General features: G+C 40.9%; 1 protein-coding gene and 1 pseudogene across 2 annotated transcripts in view; one reads left to right on the forward strand and one right to left on the reverse strand.

Moving 5' to 3' along the window:
- The window catches only part of PHC3 (polyhomeotic homolog 3), a 104,485-nt gene that overhangs the window by 12,098 nt on the left and 73,582 nt on the right, over positions 1 to 18,805 (forward strand). The window contains exons 5-6 of the mRNA XM_084638145.1: positions 1,479 to 1,637; positions 6,287 to 6,385. Coding sequence (XP_084494271.1) covers positions 1,479 to 1,637; positions 6,287 to 6,385 — 258 coding nt within the window. The remainder of the gene's footprint in view (positions 1 to 1,478; positions 1,638 to 6,286; positions 6,386 to 18,805) is intronic.
- LOC311525794 (A-kinase anchor protein 4 pseudogene) lies at positions 14,504 to 16,975 on the reverse strand (annotated as a pseudogene). Its single transcript has one exon. The product of its transcript is annotated as an A-kinase anchor protein 4 pseudogene (transcript).

Here is an 18,805-nt window from a genome sequence, read left to right on the forward strand (position 1 = left end):
TGCAAAATATTTGTATCCTAATGTTTTTCCTAGTTGTGAGCTTAATTCTGAGCTGCTAATCTTATTTTTTACTTTGTAGTAACTCACTTTATATTAAACTAATGTATAATAATTGGTTGGATTACTAACAATTATAATAGACTACTAAGTATTTAGAGAGACCAACCTTGTCTCTCTAAATATCCTGGGATTGACACAGCTACAACTACACTTCACACTAAGTCTTTGACTTTTAACGTTCTATGGCCATTTAGCATAAAATAAGTGTAATTCTTTGGATAGTACAAACAACTGGCATCATCAGATGAAAACTATGTTATCTTTTCTTCATGTCATGGTAACTCTGGTAAATTATCCATAGTTAAATAACCTTTTCATTAATTAGTTTTTGTTTCTGTTCAACCATAATAAATTAATTGTTGTCTTCTCCAGTGCATTCATTCTTTAGCTAGAACTTCCATTCACAACTCACAAAAACACCTATTGATCCAACAATGACAGTTTATCATTCATTAAGAATGCTTACATTAAACCAAACATTCATTATTGGGAATTATGCATTTTCATGTGAAGAATACAATGCACAGTGTAAATTTTAAATTGGCAATGGTATTTAAGGATTTGTTTGTAATGGCCCTGTGTTCCTCAAAATAACATTCATGCAACCTAGGCCCCACATTTACTTTTTTTTTTTTTTTATGTACACACGAATCATTAATTATTTAGAACCTGTATCCGGGTGAATTATGCCAGTGCACAATTCTTTGAAGCCAGTTATCTCTGAACCTGTGAAATTTTAAGCCAACATTTTCACATTCTTCTTTATCTTCACTAGTTTACAATTTTACCAAAATACTGTGAATTTCTTCATTTGAAAATTTACCTGTGTGAACTCTTTTGTTGTTTACTTCATTTATATAAACATGCACCTCTGTAGTGATATGTAAATAACTCCTTGTTTTCCATCCTAATTTAGACAGGGGCAGTACATGAATATGAAGGTGTGAGAAAAGGAGTAGATCGTTTTGCAGTGTGGATTATTGATGCCACTGATTTGAATCGGTGCCTTAAACTAGTGACAGACCACACATTTCTGTATTGTTTATGCTTTAGCTATTTCTGTTTCATGTTCAATGCAAAACTAAAAATAAAACTTATGGTGACAAGTAACTCTTCAATTCATGGATTGAACTGCCCAAGCATGGCTGCATGTAAATTGCATTATTATAATGAAAATGTATAATACTGCCACATTAATATTGCTACTTATAAAAAAAAATGGTACTGCATGAGCGTTCACACAGTAGCTGACTTATTTTGATGAGAATCTTTAGCAGTCATACACTTTTTAGATCAAAATATTGCTGAATTCTTTACAGCTTGGATGCCACAACTGCCTTGATGTATTTGGTAAGGCTGATTGACTTTAAAACCTAGGATGAAGGGCCACGACCAAAGTAACGTTTTTACTTCCTTAGATTAACCTTTCCACCTCTCCTACATCTCCACAATTAATAAGCCGTTCACAGACCTCCAATACCACTAGCAGCAGTATAACCCAACAGACTATGTTGCTGGGGAGTACTTCTCCTACCCTGAGTGCAAGCCAGGCTCAAATGTACCTCCGAGCTCAAATGGTAAGTTTCACAAGTTGCCGTGTTCACAGTTAATTTTTGAAAGTTTTACTGGTTTGTTTGTTTGTTTGTAAATGGTTCAGGTATCTTTAGCTTCAGGCAGTGTTGGGAATTTGGTAGCTTATTTTTGTACATAAATAGTTCTTAGAGCAGAGGTGGGCAAACTACGGCCCGCGGGCCACATCTGGCCCGCGGGCCCGTCCTGCCCGGCCCCTGAGCTCCTGGCTGGGGAGGCTAGCCCCTGACCCCATACCCTGCTGTCCCTCCTCCCCCGCAGCCATGGCGCTGCACTGGTAGTGCTGTGCGCGGCGGGGCTGCGCGCTTATGCAGGGCAGTGCGTCTGGCTCTGGCCAAGCAGTGCGGCTCCAGACACACTGCTCTGAGCGGCATGGTAAGGGGTCCGGGGCTGGGGGGTTGGATATGGGGCAGGGAGTCCCGGGGGGCAGTCGGGACAGGGAGCAGGGGATGGTTGGATGGAGCAGAAGTTTGGGGGGGGGAAACAAGGGGGGTTGGATGGGGGAGTCCTGGGGGGGGCGGTTAGGGGCGGGGGGTCCTGGGAGGGGGTGGTCAGGGGGCAAGGAGCAGGGGGGATTGGATGGGTCGGCGGTTCTGAGGGGGGAAGTCAGGGGGTGGGAAGTGGGAGGGGTTGGATAGGGGGCGGGGGCCAGGCTGTTTGGGGACGCACAGCTTTCCGTACCCGGCCCTCCATACATTTTCGCATCCCGATGTGGCCCTTGGGCCAAAAAGTTTGTCCACCCCTGTCTTAGAGCAATGTGACCCACAGAGACAAAGGGACTGTTTAGTCCTTTAAGAGCAGAAAAAAGAAATTCTGCTTTAGAACAGCTCAATGTTATTTGATGAGATGATTGAACATTTGTAAAATAGGACAAGAACATCTGTCCTTGTTTAGTGGATATATGACTAGACATACAGTAGCCGTCTGTATTCCCAGCAGATTGTTCTAATGTGTTTCTAACATCAGAGTTCACAGGCTCTTGATTAAAGCTTTCTCACATTTAACTAAGAATATGCTTCGATGGAGTATTGCCTCTGGAGACTGACTTGGGTCTATAGATTTCATTCTGTTAAGATTCATATGGGATTCATTTGATTTTTGCAATTTCCTGTCAGTGTTGTATTTTCATGTTTTTAAACAGGGTAATTTTCAAAGTTTGAATAATTCTACAGTGAAAGAAAATGACTGTTGTAAAACCTTAATTATGGAGATTTAAAATATTTAATGCTGTTCACAGTGCAAGCACAGGCTCCTGTCCTGCAGTGGGCTTTGCATGGGCAGACCCCTGCCCTTGTGCGGAGCCTCACCGAAGGCATTGGGGCTCTGCACAAGTGCACAGATCCATCCAGGTGGTATTCAGTGCTGGTGTGGGGCCAGAGATATTTCTGTTTGCATGCAAGCTATGGCCCAGGTCCTGCAAGGACTTACGCATGTGCTTTGTGCACTGAGTACTCCCCATCGACTTCAGATCTCATTCCATAATAGGGGTTCTTGATATTAGTGGGACTACTCACAGTGCATGAAGTTAAGTACACCGGACCCTCGCGCGAATTCACATACAACGTGGTTGTGGCCATGGATCCCAAATTGAATTACTTTAATTGCAATTCATTTTAACGTGGTCCCCGCTATAACATGGTACCACGCATGGATCCCAAATCCCGCATTCTAGTGAGGGTTCAGTGTACATGCCTAAGGCTTGCACGATTGGGACCTATAATTATATTTAGGAAAAATCCCCTCGTCCCCCTGAGATTTGCAAAACAATATAGGTACACCCTGGTAGAGCTTTTTCTTATCCTATTAAATTTCCTACATACTTATTGGGAAAGTAGTTAAAACCATAGATGCAGCAATCTAGTATATGCTACCAGTGTATTGTGGACATCTGGAAGGAGCTGTCTCCAATTTGCAAAAAATAAATAAAGGGAGTTTCAAAGAGACTGATGTATAAAGCTAATGGTGGATACCTAATGTATTGAATAGGATGGAAAAAGACACAATATATACCTGTGTGACCAGAGTCCCAGGGGAGCCACACGGAGTTACTCAATTAGGGTGAATTGCAAAGAATGGTTTCAGAGTAACAGCCATGTTAGTCTGTATTCGCAAAAAGAAAAGGAGTACTTGTGGCACCTTAGAGACTAACCAATTTATTTGAGCATGAGCTTTCGTGAGCTACAGCTCACTTCATCGGATGCATACCGTGGAAACTGCAGCAGACTTTATATACTCTAAGGTGCCACAAGTACTCCTTTTCTTTTTGCAAAGAATGGGGCACATCCAATTCTTAACAATACAGGTTTGCAGTTCAAAGTTCTAGCCTATCTAGCATGGAGTGGCCCTAATTACCATTCACATACTTTTCTAACATGTCTCTACAGGTTGACTCTGGGTCATTTAGCCTATAGAATGCTTAACCCTTTCTGGCCACGTGTCACACTTTGTATAAGATTTGCTGCAATTATACAACAGTGGTAGCAACAATGATTTGCATGGTCATAATTTAATCAGATCACGTCACAACATGTATATCTATTTAACTTTTCAGTATGTGTTGTCTAGCTCTTGTGAACAGCTAATTTACTCAGGTTCCCCCCCCCCACTCCAATGCCAGTGATATTGGTATTTCAACATTTGACACTCAATTCAAGTAAATAATGTAAGTTATTGTAGTGTACAGCAGTAATACAATATCAGTAGTTTTTCATTTCAGTTCCCTTTTAGATATTTGAGAGCAGCTATTTACTGAGTCTTGGGAGATTCAGATGTGATGTGGAAAGTGCAGAAGATACGCTTTCATGTCTCTTTAGTTATGATACAGTTCTCTTTATAATATAAAATACTATCTTTGTTTAAGACCTGTAGGAGAGTGCAGTCTCCAAGCTCACCCTCATGCAGTGTGGCATGTCACTGCAGTCCCCTACCTCAGTTTCCAGATATAATTCATTTACACTCCAAAGTCTTTAGGAACAATATTCTCACTCTTTTGGGTTCTAATTTATTAAACATTAACCCAGCTCTCAAAAGAGCTGCCTTTTCATCCAACCCTAGGTTCAGGGTCCCCCAAGTCCTCCTTTCTGGGACTGTGTGCTTCAAGTGCTGGTGTTCTCCATCCGCAGACTCCCCTGTTTAGTTCAGGGCTTTTCACAACCTTCCTTGTTGGACGGTGTCCTTTAAATCCTCCCTTCAGCAAGCTCTCCCTGACTGGGCTTGGAACCTTGTTTTTTGAGTCATCCATCCCCATCATCTGACCACTCCCTTGACCCTTCCCATGTGGGTCTAATTATCCTAAACATCTGGGTAGGGAGCCTTGCTCCTCTCACTCTACAAGGCTCATGGGCCTAGGCCTTCCTGCTGCCATAGAGAGCAATGACCTGGGTTTTTCCTATCCCTGCCCCCTTCAGACACTATCTTCCTCTGACCCAGTGGCTGTTTGGGTTTCCTTCAGCCTTCCTCTGCCATCCCCAGACACATGGAATGGAGTGACTGGTCTCTCACATTACTTCCTTTAGCCTTAAAGGGACAGGACTCTGTTACAGGGCCCAATCTTGAAGACTTTTTCCTGAATCATAACCTTAGGTTTGGGCCATTTTGTTTTTATTTTTTATGAAACCTTGTTTGTTGAATTAACTGTTCCATGGTCTCATTTTAACAGACATGTAGTCTGCTTAGTTCAGAGTGGATATCCTCGTCAACCTCTTTGGCTATCCTTTAAAAGCATTCTTTCTTGCCTTTTTTGCAAGAGTAATTCTTCTGAGGAATTCTAGTATTACACCTACAAATTATTCTGTCTCTTGCAGTGGATGAACTGAAATATTTTTAAAACAATGTTGACAATATACAACACCAAACCCCCACCACCATTAGAACTCATTTGCAATTTTGTTGGCAATCTCAGCACCTGGCTCTAGAGAGGATAGAATGGACAGAGTCTGAACTGTCCCTAGAGAAAGTCCTTGCAGGTCATGACTGAGACATACTGGTGGTGCTTTGTGGGGAAGCTTCCATTGGTGTTATCTGTATGGTATGTTATCTTAATGAACAGAGGATTTCAGTCTCTAGCTGTGACAGTTTTTTCCCCACAAAACACTTAGTGTATACTTGAAAAAAGAGTCACTTTGTGTTACTAAACATGATATTCTCTAATTTGAAAATTCATTTTGAGACACTGTAGTCCAGTTGTCTGAGCAGACTATTGGGAGTCAAGACATGTCCGGTTCTGTTGCTGCTTCATTCCATATCTTTATCTGACTCTGGTTGCTTGACTTTGTGCCTCTGTTCACCCCCTTGCTCTGTAAAATGGAAGAAAGATTAAGTAAGCCTCTTTTGAGGCAGTTGGATGGAAGGCAACCTATAAGTACAAAAGTATAATTATCCTTAAAATGCAGAACAATTTTTTAAAAATACTTGTTTATATAATGTATAGTTTGAGATACCACAAATATTTGCTTAAAAAAAAAAGTTGAGTTAAAGACAACAAAAATTTAAATTAGAATTCATGCATCCCTAAGTGTAACACATTTTACTCCCTACTATAAAACATTTTATTTTGTAAATTTCAAGGTTTTACTGTTACCTGACTACTTTATCTGTAAATTGTGTTTTCTTCAGTTTTCTTTTTCTGTCTTCCCAGCTGATTTTTACTCCTGCTACCACTGTGGCTGCTGTCCAGTCTGATATTCCTGTTGTCTCATCATCTTCCTCCTCTTCCTGTCAGTCTGCAGCTACTCAGGTGAGCTTGCCTGGATTCGTTGTATCTCCACTTCACTGAGCTAGAGCCCTATGTGAAATATCAATGTGTATATGTTTTCCATGTTTATATTATAATAGTATCTATAAGTCCTTAATGTGCTCTCTTTAATGTCATAACATAATACATGGAATATTTGGCTTTCAGATGTTACAAACCATAGATACATTTTTTTTTTGTTACAGTAATAATTAGTTAACGGCAGTCTTCCACAACTCACCTAGCAATAGTTATTTTGTAGGTTACATTGTATGTCTTGCTTTGCTATGAGGCAGATGCATTCCTTTAAAGATCAAGACCTTACTGTTTGGTTCTCATGTTGTTTACATTTATGACAGTTCTTCATATAGTTCCATTGTTTTTTGACCTAATTTAAAAAAAAGTAATTTAGTAGAAAGGATTACTACATCTTACAAATATGAATTTACATATTGGCATGTGTTATTATTCAATGTGTACGAAGCCACAGAATTGAAAAGTGGCAGGGTTTTCAGTAATGTTAATAGAACCTGGATCTATTCGGACCATCCTTTCAGATCCCAGGGTTCAGTCTCAGTACCCTCTCCCTGTCTGATCAAGGTTGATGAGTTCATGGGAGAGCTGATTGAAACTGATCTTGGATAAGGTGGAGGTATTACTAACAGGTTGGAGAAAATGTCCAGAAGATCTTGCTTGCATGGTGGTAGATTTATTGTTTGGGGCCAGGCTATTCTGTTGAGGGGTGGCTAGATGTAATTTTACCATACAATGAACATAGAAATTCAGTACTTGTGGAACCTTAGAGACTAACCAATTTATTTGAGCATAAGCTTTCGTGAGCTACAGCTCACTTCATCGGATGCATGCAGTGGAAAATGCAGTGAGGATGTTTTTATACACACAGATCATGAAAAAATGGGTGTTTATCACTTCAAAAGGTTTTCTCTCCCCCCACCCCACTCTCCTGCTGGTAATAGCTTATCTAAAGTGATCACTCTCCTTACAATGTGTATGATAATCAGGGTGGGCCATTTGAACCTTTTGAAGTGATAAACACCCATTTTTTCATGATCTGTGTGTATAAAAACATCCTCACTGCATTTTCCACTTTTATGCATCCGATGAAATGAGCTGTAGCTCACGAAAGCTTATGCTCAAATAAATTGGTTAGTCTCTAAGATGCCACAAGTACTCCTTTTCTTTTTGCGACTACAGACTAACACGGCTGCTACTCTGAAATAGAAATTCAGGTTTCAACAATAGTCAAGAAAGGCTTATTTTCAATTACAGAATATTCTGATGTTGCATTGGACTTGCCACAATGACCTTTTCAGACTCAAAAAAACCCCCACAACTTACGCTCAGAATACAATAATAAAGAATGTGGAAGCACAGCTACTCCAAGGCTTTTGTCCTTGGGGATAAGTAACACTCATTCTATGCATTGTGTACAATTCAAGCTCATTAAAGGTTGGAAAAAAAATTGTATAAACCTATTGCACACACAAGATTATGTGAGAAGAACGTTAAGGTGCCAGATTCAATCAACCAAAGGTTAGCAAATGCCACAATTTAAGGTTACTTGTTGCCTGTGTAACTTTAATTCAGCCCTTATGTGTATGCATTATAATACAGTCTTTAGTGGATAATACTTAATGAACAGCGATTCAATATTTTATTTTCTGCCCACTGTTCAGTGTGTGGCCTGTGTCTTATTTACTGTACAGAACTCAGGCCCTGAAAATGATCAGTTTACTGTAACAGGGTCATCACTCACCTCACACAAGGGGCCCACCCTGGTCAAGTGCATGCGCCTGCAGTTTGTGGAACGGGGTGGCACCCAGATCTTGTGAGTGCCTCCTGTCCTTGGTCAATGGTTTCTTCAGTGGGTCTTCAGTGACTCAGCCGCAGGGCTGAGTCACACACACACTGTCTGTAGGTGGAACAGAACAAACCCCTTCCAGAATATACAGTCTTTACCTTCTCCTGGCTCTTCTATGGGGCTGTACCTTCCCCAGGGCTTCTTCCTGGGAGACTCTGTTTTCCTGCAGCGCTACCTAGGCTCAGTTCTGGCTCAATCCCCACAGCCAGCCAGGAGCCCCTGGTCCCTGCACTGAACTGTCCATGGTCCTGCTGCTCTTTCAGCCAGCCAGGAATATGGTCCTCTCTCTTCCAGCTCCTGCAACAACTGTCTGCCTTTGTCTCTGCAACTCCTTTTTATATGGCTCTCCTGGCCCCTGACTGGCCACTCCAGGCCACTTGGAGGACTTTTCTTCTGGAATGAGTTACCTAGGGAGGTGGTGGAATCTCCTTCTTTTGCGGTTTTTAAGGTCAGGCTTGACAAAGCCCTGGCTGGGATGATTTAGTTGGGGATTCATCCTGCTTTTGAGCAGGGGGTTGGACTAGATGACCTCCTGAGGTCCCTTCCAACCCTGATATTCTATGATTCTGCTCCTCTCTGGGGTGAGGTGTGGCAGGTGAAAGGTGGATGGATAGAAGCAATAGATATATCTTGATTTTTAGTAACGCTTTTGACAGTCACACATGACATTCTTAAAAGTAAATGAAGGAAATGTGGTCTAGATTAAGCTACTATAAGGTGGATGCAAATCTGGTTCACAGACCATATTCAAAGTTATCAGTGGTTTGCTGTCAAACTCTGGGGACATATCTAATGGTGTTCTGCAGGGGTCAGTTCTGAGTGTGGTACTGTTCAACATTTTTATTAATGATTGGATAATGGAGCAGAGAGTGTGTTTATAAAATTTGCAGGTGACATGAAGCAATGAGTGTTTGCTAGCAATTTGAAGGACAGAATTAGAATTCAAAATGACCTTGAGAAATTTAGAGAGTTGGTCTGAGATCAGCAAAAGAAATTGAATAAAGACAAGTGCAAAGTACTACACTTAAGAAAAAATCAAACGCACAGTTACAAAATGAGGAATAACTGGCTAGTCAGTAATATTGCTGAAAAGGATCTGGGGCTATAGTGGATCACAAATTGACTATGATTCAGATATGTGCTGCACTTGTGAAAAAGGCTAATATAATTCTGGGGTGTATTAAAAGAAGTGTTGTATGTAAGATACGAGAGATAAATGTCCCACACTCTACTCAGCACTGGTGAGGCCTTAGCTGAAGTACTGTGTCCAGTTCTGGGTGCCACACTTTAAGAAAGATATGCACAAACTGAGAGTCCAGAGGTGAGCCACAAAAATGATAGAAAGCTTAGAAACCTGACCTATGAAGAATGGATAAAAAATCTGGGCATGTTTAGTCTTGAGAAAAGAAGATGACGGGGGAAGACCTGATAACAGTCTTCAAATATGTTAAGGCTGGACAATAGGTATTTGGCTTAATCTGCAGCAATGGAGATTTAGGTTACAGATTTGGAAAAACTTAACTATTAGGATAGTTAAGCACTGGAATAGGTTTCCAAAGGAGGTTGTGGAGTCCCGCCTCATTGGACTTTTTAAGAACAGATTAGTCAAACACCTGTCAGGAATGGTATAGGTTTACTTGGTCCTTCCTCAGCACAGAGGACTAGACTAGGTGATCTCTGCAGCTTCCTTCCAGCCCTACATTTCTATGAAAAATATCTACTACTTTTGGGTGCCCATTGGTAATTTTTCAGAATGCTTAGCATTCTAATAAGGCTTGGAAGGATTAATTTTTATTGGTAAATGTCAATTTCACTATACACACACACAAACCAACAAAAATATTTATATTGGTAATTGGAATTTACAGGTAACCAAAGTAAGAAAAATGTTGCTTGAGAACTTATTAGACTGAGTGTGATTTAAGGGTACTTACATTGTACATTTTGACATCATATGCTGAGAATTTGTGTTTTAATGATTATATAGCTTTTTAACATTTTGAATTTCAACATCTACTGACATTAAATAATTATCAGACCCACCGTATAATTTCCTCAACTGTCAAAATTTAAATAGATGATAATTGAAAAAGTTGCTTAAAAATAAACATTGATATGTCCATTAAAATGATAAAAAAATCAGTTTCTGCCAAGCCTGATTATATATCACTTCATATGTTCGAAGCACAGCTCCTATTAACTTCACTTGCAGCGGAGAGTGTTCAGCACTTCTGCAGATCAGACTGCAGGGTCTTAAGTCCGGCACTCAGAAAATGAGGAACACACAACTAGTGACCACCTGTGAAAAGTACAGTTTAAGTGGTTTGATTGACATCACATAGGAACTCAGTGGTCGAGGCAGGTATCAACTTTATTTCTGTAGGGCAGCATTCAGCTGCCTTAATCATGAGACCATCCTTTCTCTTCCTGCACTTCCCTGTCTCATTCACAATGCACCTTCCTAGTTTTGCAACAAATGTCTGTAGGATGCCTGCCTCAACAGTCTCCTTCACTTCACAACTCTGCTCCACCCCCAGAGCAGGCCCATTCTGTGTACTGAATGAGTCCTTTGGAAAAAATGGTATGCGATCAAGTAATTAAAGACTCTCAGAATGCATGTGCACAAGGTGGCTGAATTAAGGTTGCATAGGCAACCTTAATAGTGGCATTTTTTAACTTGAGTGCTTGATTTTGAAAACCTAATTCTTTTAATGTAGTTTGTGCATGTAATTTCCTAGTTTTTTTTTTTTTTTTTAAAAAAACAGACTGGAAAAAAATTCCATCATTTGGCATCATATTGACACCCACATTGGTGGTCAGTAGGGATGGAACTTTTAGATTCACCACACAAATCTCTGCCAGTTGAGCTAAGGAGTAACTGATAGCTGTAATAGGTTGTCATCCTCTGTGTGGAGCAGCACTAGAAGGGGAGGGATTCTTAGATACTTGCTGACTGCAGTGGGATCTTGGATTCTGTTCCAGGCTCTGGACGTGAATGTGCCTCAGTGGGCACAGATTCTGATCCCCTCCTCACTGGGACCCCTTCTGCCCCATCCTCTCTAAACTCTCACTGTTTCAGTCCAGTTTCTTCCTACCCCCTGGGCTCCTTGTTCTAGTCTCATTCTCATCACCTAACCAGTCCCAAACTCTGTTCCTCAGGCTTCTCATCCCACTCCTCAGGTTTCTCATCTCACACTCCCAGTCCTAGTTTCCATTCTACCATTCCCACTGGCTCCTAGTCCCATTCTTCCTCCCTGGGCTCCTGATTTAGTCTGAATGCCCTCCCTCAGCTCCTTGTCCAGCCAGTCCCAGTTCTTTCCCCACCATCCTTGTGAGATCTGTCTTCATCTCCTTCCCCCACCTTTCTCAGTCTGTCCCAGTTTCTGTCCCCTCACCCCCAGGCTCCTTATTCCAGTTTCTTCCCTCAGTCCTCCTGCAGGTCTGGCTCTTGTCCCCTCTGCATTTGAGCCAGGCAACTTATTCCTCCAGCTTGCCTGGACCCAGCAGGTGAGTCAATGACAGTGCAGGAGAGACAGTCTCCCTGCTTTCAGCTCAGGTGCTCGGATCTGGACCTGGCATAACCTGCAGCAGTCCAGAGCTATACCTGCGCCGTAATTAAAACTCAGCCTGGGCTGGAGTATGCCCAGTGTCTATGGAATCTTTGGGGAATTTAGCTGCTAAAATCTAAGATATGTCAGCTGAGCATGTGTAAACTGTCATTTTTTTTCCAGAGGCTTGTAAATTGGTCAAGTTTGGGCACAAGGCACAACCCTGAAACAAAGTTCACTCTCCAGCCAAATTTCATGTGTCTGCTCCAAAGCACAGAGATGCTAGAGTTTTTCCAAGAAAAAGCTGCCAGAATTTTTTAACTTGGGCAAAACAATGCATTTTCCCCTAGGCTTTCTTTCAGAAGTGGCTGAACCATTTTGGCTAAAATTTTCAAAAACAAAACAAAAGTCAGAGGTAGACATCTGGCATTGAAAAATTTAGCTCAAACTGTTTAAAGTTTGACAAAGTTACATGCAACTCAAAATAAGGTATTTATAATGCAACTGCTGGGCAACCTTAATAATAGATGGTGCTACCACCTGTGCCTGTACTAATCCAAGTGAAACATTAAAATGCAACATTGAAGCATCTCTACATAATGCAATTCTGAATCCTTTTTTTGAAGGAAACTACATTTATGTTAATATTTTGACATAAAGAAACAACAAAATTGAAGTAATTTGTAAACCCCCACAGTAAATGTGGAAAGTTATTCTCTGTCCAAAAGATTTGGAAGAATTGAGGCCATTGCTATAAATGCTTGGAAACGTGATACGTTTGTAAAGAAAACCCTTCATGAACTTATTTCTTTGTGATCAGTTTTCAGCTGCACAGTAGTTGTTTATCTCTCATTTTTCCTGAAATCCTGGGATTATAGGACTAAAAATACCTGGAGATCCTAAATTCCGGGATTAAACTCCCTAATATCGCCTCTGTGATAACCTGTTGTCTCTGACATGGGGAATGTTTCCTTTGATATTAATGTATGGTATATAGTATCATGAGAAGAAGTGGGCTTAATAGTCCCTATCTCTCTTTTCAATTTGGTGTATATCTCAGGGCAAATATCTGTATTGCTTTAAAGGAACAGTGTCAACTTGAAATCAATTAATTGTTTAGGGCAGTGTTTTCCAAACTTGGGACGCTGCTTGTTCAGGGAAAACCCTTGGCTGGCCTGGCCGGTTTGTTTACCTGCCACGTTCACAGGTTCGGCCGATCGTGGCTCCCACTGGCTGCGGTTTGCTGTGCCCGGCCAATGGGGACTGCGGGAAGTGGCGCGGGCCGAGGGACATATTGGCCGCCGCTTCCCACAGCCCCCATTGGCCGGGCACAGCAAACCACGGCCAGTGGGAGCCGCAATCGGCCAAACCTGTGAACGTGGCAGGTAAACAAACCGGCCAGGCCCGCCAGGGGCTTTCCCTGAACAAGCAGCGTCCCAAGTTTGGGAAACACTGGTTTAGGGGAAAAGAAAGTTAAAAGTAATGTTAGGGACCACATTTGTCTTTGTGCCACTCTGCTCGTTTGAGGTTTTACAACTACATTGTATCTAAACAAATGGGGAACTGCTATAGTGAAACTTCATTTGACAGCCATTTTTGTACAGTTAAGGTAAATAAATTGGAAAAAAAATCTCTAAACTTTCAGTTATTGTAATATTACATATATATTTACAGATACATGTATGCTTTTTATTTTTAAGTTGACTATGTCCCTTGAAGTATGGGGCTTGAAAAATACACTCACTCTGGGCAAGGAGGATCCATTAACCTCTGCAGAATCTAAATTTTGATTTTAAAATTTCCAACCTTTTTAGCCTTTCTGGTTTTGAAAAAAACCTTCCAAATATGAACAGAGCATAAATTAATGTTGCTTCATCTTTTTTGCAAAGAGATGGCTCCAGTGCTTCTGCTGCTGTTGGTAACTTTGCCAAACAGCAGCAGTGTAAAATTAACAAGACTCTGCTCATTTTTACTGCTACCGTTCTGAACCCTGTGGATAGCAGAACTGACAAGAATTGTGTTAATTCTATGCTACAGCTGTTTTAGAAGGCTCTAAGCAGGAGCAGAGGCAAACTCACTGGGGAGGACACACAAATGTGACTGGGAAGTAGCTACAGGAACACAGATCTCTTCAATCCCACCTTCTACTCCCTGTAGCATCCAGCAGGTTCTGAGGAAGGAGAAGAGACAAAAAGCTCTTTCCAGCAACTAATGGACGATGGAGATAAGTTTTTATCTGACACCTGCTAGTCAGAGGATGATATGAAAGACAAACCTGTGAGCAGGACCCATGATCAACACCCTAGTCAAAACTCCAGTACCCTTCCACTTCCAACAGCTTATGGCAGGGGAGCTAGGTTTCTCATTACGACATTGCCTCTGCATCTTGCTGGTGGATACCTTCCTCGCTTTATCTATCTTATCTATCTTTGTTCCAGTACTGTCCTCAGGCTAGTATGTGTGTGGCAATTTTTAAATGTCTGATGAAGTGCTTAATAAAAGAATTAATGGCAATAGGGGTGGTATTTTTTTTATTGATGATATTGCTCAGCTAGTGCGTAACAACCTGAGGAATTCAGTGTAGTGTTGTCTCAGGAAAATCAGTTGTATTGTTCTTGTTATTCCAGCAGGGAGTTAAGATGGGCATTTAGCTGGGCTGAAGTAACATGAGAGGGAAGAGTTGGCACTTGTTCACAGGTTAGCAAGCAGCCAGTCCAACAATCCATAACGAGACACATTTCCCACAGCGGCATCAATCTGTTGTTTTTCAAAGTACCTCATTACCTCCTGGATAATATCCCCCACGCTGCAGCCCTTCTTTGCTGCTTTTTCAGCCAACAGAGGAAGCTTTTTCAAATTCCCTTCCTCTTCATTCATGAATGACAGATTGGGCACATTGAAGTGGGAAGCAGCCATCCACTGGAGGATAGCCTGGAGCTCCTGGTTCTGTGTGCTGCTGTTGGTATTCTGGTTGTTCACTATCACTTCAGAACCGGATGATAAATCTGATAGCTGTTTTCCACTTGACTTCACTTGTGAAGCTTCCCTTGACCCTTCTTTATCAAAAGCTGTGGATTTGTTTCTTGAGAATGAAGCACCAGCTGCATTTTGCTCATCTGATAGGTCACCTATCGCTAAATCAGAATTGTTGCATTTAGTCATGAATAAACACAAGTTCATCACAGATTCCACCAGTTGGTCAATAAATTTCTTGTTTACCTGATCCATGTTGTCAAACTGATCTATGGCTGAACTGGGCTGTGTAGATAAGGCCTTTTTGCTGGACTCACTATCAGTAGTGGCAACCTGTTTAAAACTCTTGTTTGTCTCACTGGAATTGTCATCTATATTGAAACCAGCCTCACGTAAGACCTTCTGGATGATTGATAAGAGGATACTTGATATATCACCCTTTTGGGAGTTGAGCTCTTGGGGAATATTCCTTGACCCAGCAGCCATTGCAAGAGACTTGGAGCTTTGGCTTTTCCCAGCCTTTTCAAAATGAGATTCACGAGAAACAAACCCAAGTGAAGAAGTGCCTGAATCATGAGCGGTTGAATCTCTGCCACTGTTTGTCTGTTGGATTAAGTGCTGTTGTATCAACATTAATGCTGTCACAGTGAGGTCTTTTGCTAGTGACTCTGTTGAGGTGCTGACCTTTTCTGGCTTTTTTTCCTGATTCCCTCTTACCTTTTCTGGAGCTTTGCTTGCAGTTTGTTTGGAATGCAACATGGTTAGTCCCTCCTTAATTATGTGCTCACTTACTTTCTCAGCACAGGTATACATCTTTGGCTTTGGTTTTTCCCTATCCTTCTTTTGTGTTTGTGTTTTCAGTGTTGCAAACTGCATACTTTGAGATTTTGAGTCTGATGGGAATGCCGTTTTCAGTATGGAATATGCTAGGCTGTGAGACTTGGACTGTCCCTTATCGTTTTGCTCTGCTACAAGGACATTATACAGCCGTCTTACCATTACTTCCAAAATTTCAATAGATTTCTGGCTTCCCATGTTATATAGATTCTTCTTCACTGTGGAAGCAAAGTCAGAGTCTGTCATGAGCACCCCTGTGACATTATGCAGATTTTTCATGGTTGAGTCTATCAAGTCTGATATGATGTCTTTGGTGTGTTTGAGGATTACTCTCTTCAAAACTACACAAGCTGGGAGTGTCTTACCATCCTTCCTTTGAACTTTCATGGTCTTCATAAATGAGAACATCATGTCTGAAGCAACCTGATTTGCATAAACCATTAACCCCTTGCTCACAGAAGTACCAGAATCATCTTGCCCAGACTGTTTTACTTGCTGACACATTTGTTTATTATCAGACTTTTCCCCCTGTCTACAGCCACTTTGATTAGACATCTCACCATAGAAGAGTGATGTTCTCTTAGAACCTGGAGTATCTTCCTTCTTGGTAGTCTTTTCTTGAGATGGCCTGGGGGATGGTAGTTTACCCTGGGGTTTCTGTGTGCTTGCTGCAGTGGATTCATTCACTGTTTGTGATGCAGTTTTGTTCACAGAACCACGGGGATTGTTATTTTCATGAATTGCCTGGTGTATACACTTACTGGCAGCACCTTCCAATTTATCTGCGATCTCTTTACGTGCCATTTGAAAAACCAAAGAACAGAGCTTATTTACATAGCATGAAACATTATCTGGATCTCTTTTTCCCTTTTGGGCACCGGCAGACTTTAAAGATGTGTCACTGTTCTGGGACAACGATGAATCAACAAAGGTGTTGCTGTCTTTGTGTTTCTGAGGGGTATCTGAAGGGGTCAGTGCATGCTGGAGTCCAGCTGCATATTTCTGAAGGTCATTGTTGAGCCAGCTCACAATGCTGAGTTCATCAGTTGAACCTTGTTTGAAAAGACATACTGCTCCTTCAGTTTTAGAATGATTTTGCTTCTCATTGTCCTTTATTACAATGACTTCTTTTTCCTCCAGATTGCCCAGATCAAGTTCATTTGAAGGTTCAGAGATGTTACTGTACTGGCTAGCAGCTTTCTTTGCTTTTGAATCTTTGCCCTTTACATTCAGGCTGGAGACATCTACAAAACAGATCACTTTCCGGTCCTGGTCCTTCTGTTCATCAGGGTTGTAGAGGTCTACTTTACACACACCTGCTTGGCTATGTAACCAGTCAACTTCCTGAGACATCTTTACAGGTTAAAAGTAGAACTGTAACCAGTGTTCTTGTGTTAGATGAGCTGCTATGATGACCCTGCCAGACTCGAGATGTTGCCTCCTCTCTCAACTTGCCATGGTCTTCTACTGCCAGATGGTATTTTCACCTTTGTTAACACATCGTTTCTATAGTAGTGGTGACATCATAAAGAAGAGATTTTTGCCAACAACTAGTGGTGTGTTTCCAATTATTTAACACGGACTTGCTATAATTTTTATTTCCTTTTTAGCTTGTGAGAAGTCTGTCCTGCATTGTGGGGAAGTTGGATTTAGATACAGGAGGTGCAAGAGAAGAGGGTGGTGTCTTTGTCTATTTCATCATATAAACAGAAGCACGTCTCATAACCATAACCAAGGATAAAGGCAACCTATGACTTGACAAATAAAGCATTAAGCTGTATTTTTGCTGGAAATAGTAATACTTACACCTGAGAGAGAGATCTGTATATTGATAATACAACACAGAGTTCAGCTTTAAAGGAGAAGATACCTCTGGAGACAAACACCTTGGAGATATTTTTCTGGAGGACATCCTGAGACTATGTTTTAAAATATGTGACATATGCTGTTGTCCTGTCCAATCCTAAATTTTATTAGTCCCAAAAACCAAAGCAAAATTAACTTCTCTTTTTGTTACTTACTCTACTCATTGGGGAATGGGGGCTAGAACAAGTGCCCATGACAGTATAGTTGCTGTGGTAGTTTTGGTGCTGACAGGGAGGCAGTTGTATGGATAATAATATTTAGGGATTTTTCTATATGTATTGAAAGGATAGATGTTCATGAGACATGCTAGCACTTTGGCATGTTCAAACACAAGCTTTCATTTTATCTACCTTAACATACATTGTGAACAACCATGCATTATTAATATCTGTTTCAACTCTGAAAATGTACTTTGTCATTCTGGGATTATGGGATTCAATATTTCTTGTTTTACTTTCATTCTAGATTAAATGTGCTCAATTTTCAAGTAAAAAGCTTTTTCCTAACTGCCTGTCCTGCAACAAGTCTAGAATCTGATAGGCTGATTACTTTCCCTCCTGATCACCACAACTAGCAGTAAATGTCAATTATGTTCTGTGATGCTTGTGCAACTCCATAATCTTTACATTATGCCTTACGCAGCCTCTCTGCCTTTAGTGATTGCACAGGTGTAGCTGTTTTGAATTTAGTAAACAATTATAATGATGAACAAGATAACATGGGGTCTGAGTCAAATCCCGTTAAACTCAGTTGGGGTATTTACATTTGGTATCTTTATTCTTAGTTATGTTGCCTTTGCAAGGCTATGGAGTGTGTGTGTAAAAAGCTGGTGGGGGGGGGTGACACACAGAAAACCCCAACCCTTCAAATCTTTACTTTTTTCACTGAAGACAGATGATATGACTGAATAGACACACAGGCTTATCTGTTAATTAAGAAGGTGCTCTTTTTAGGTAGAACAGACTTCCTATAGAGCTGAGCCAATATTAAAATATGTCCTTTACCAATACTAAAGTTGGTTCATTTCAACAGAATCAGTGCCCTTTAGTTGTCATGAATATATAAATTTCTGAAAGGAAACAATGTTATTTTAAATGAATGCAAGTATGCATGAATAGATTCAGTATGACTATACATATGTTTGTTTACATATGAACATATTCATTTTATTATTGCTGAGAAGTCCTTTTCCTGCCACCCTGTAAATATACAGTCTTTATCTAAGAACAGTATGGGAGTAGGAAGGTTACTTAAATAGGAAGTTTTTATGGGAGACTGGAAGAAATTCTTCCTGTGATTAATTAGTGTACTTCTTTG

The sequence above is a fragment of the Lepidochelys olivacea genome (assembly GCF_965140295.1).
Source record: "Lepidochelys olivacea isolate rLepOli2 genome assembly, chromosome: 9".
Classification (NCBI taxonomy): Eukaryota; Metazoa; Chordata; order Testudines; family Cheloniidae; genus Lepidochelys; species Lepidochelys olivacea.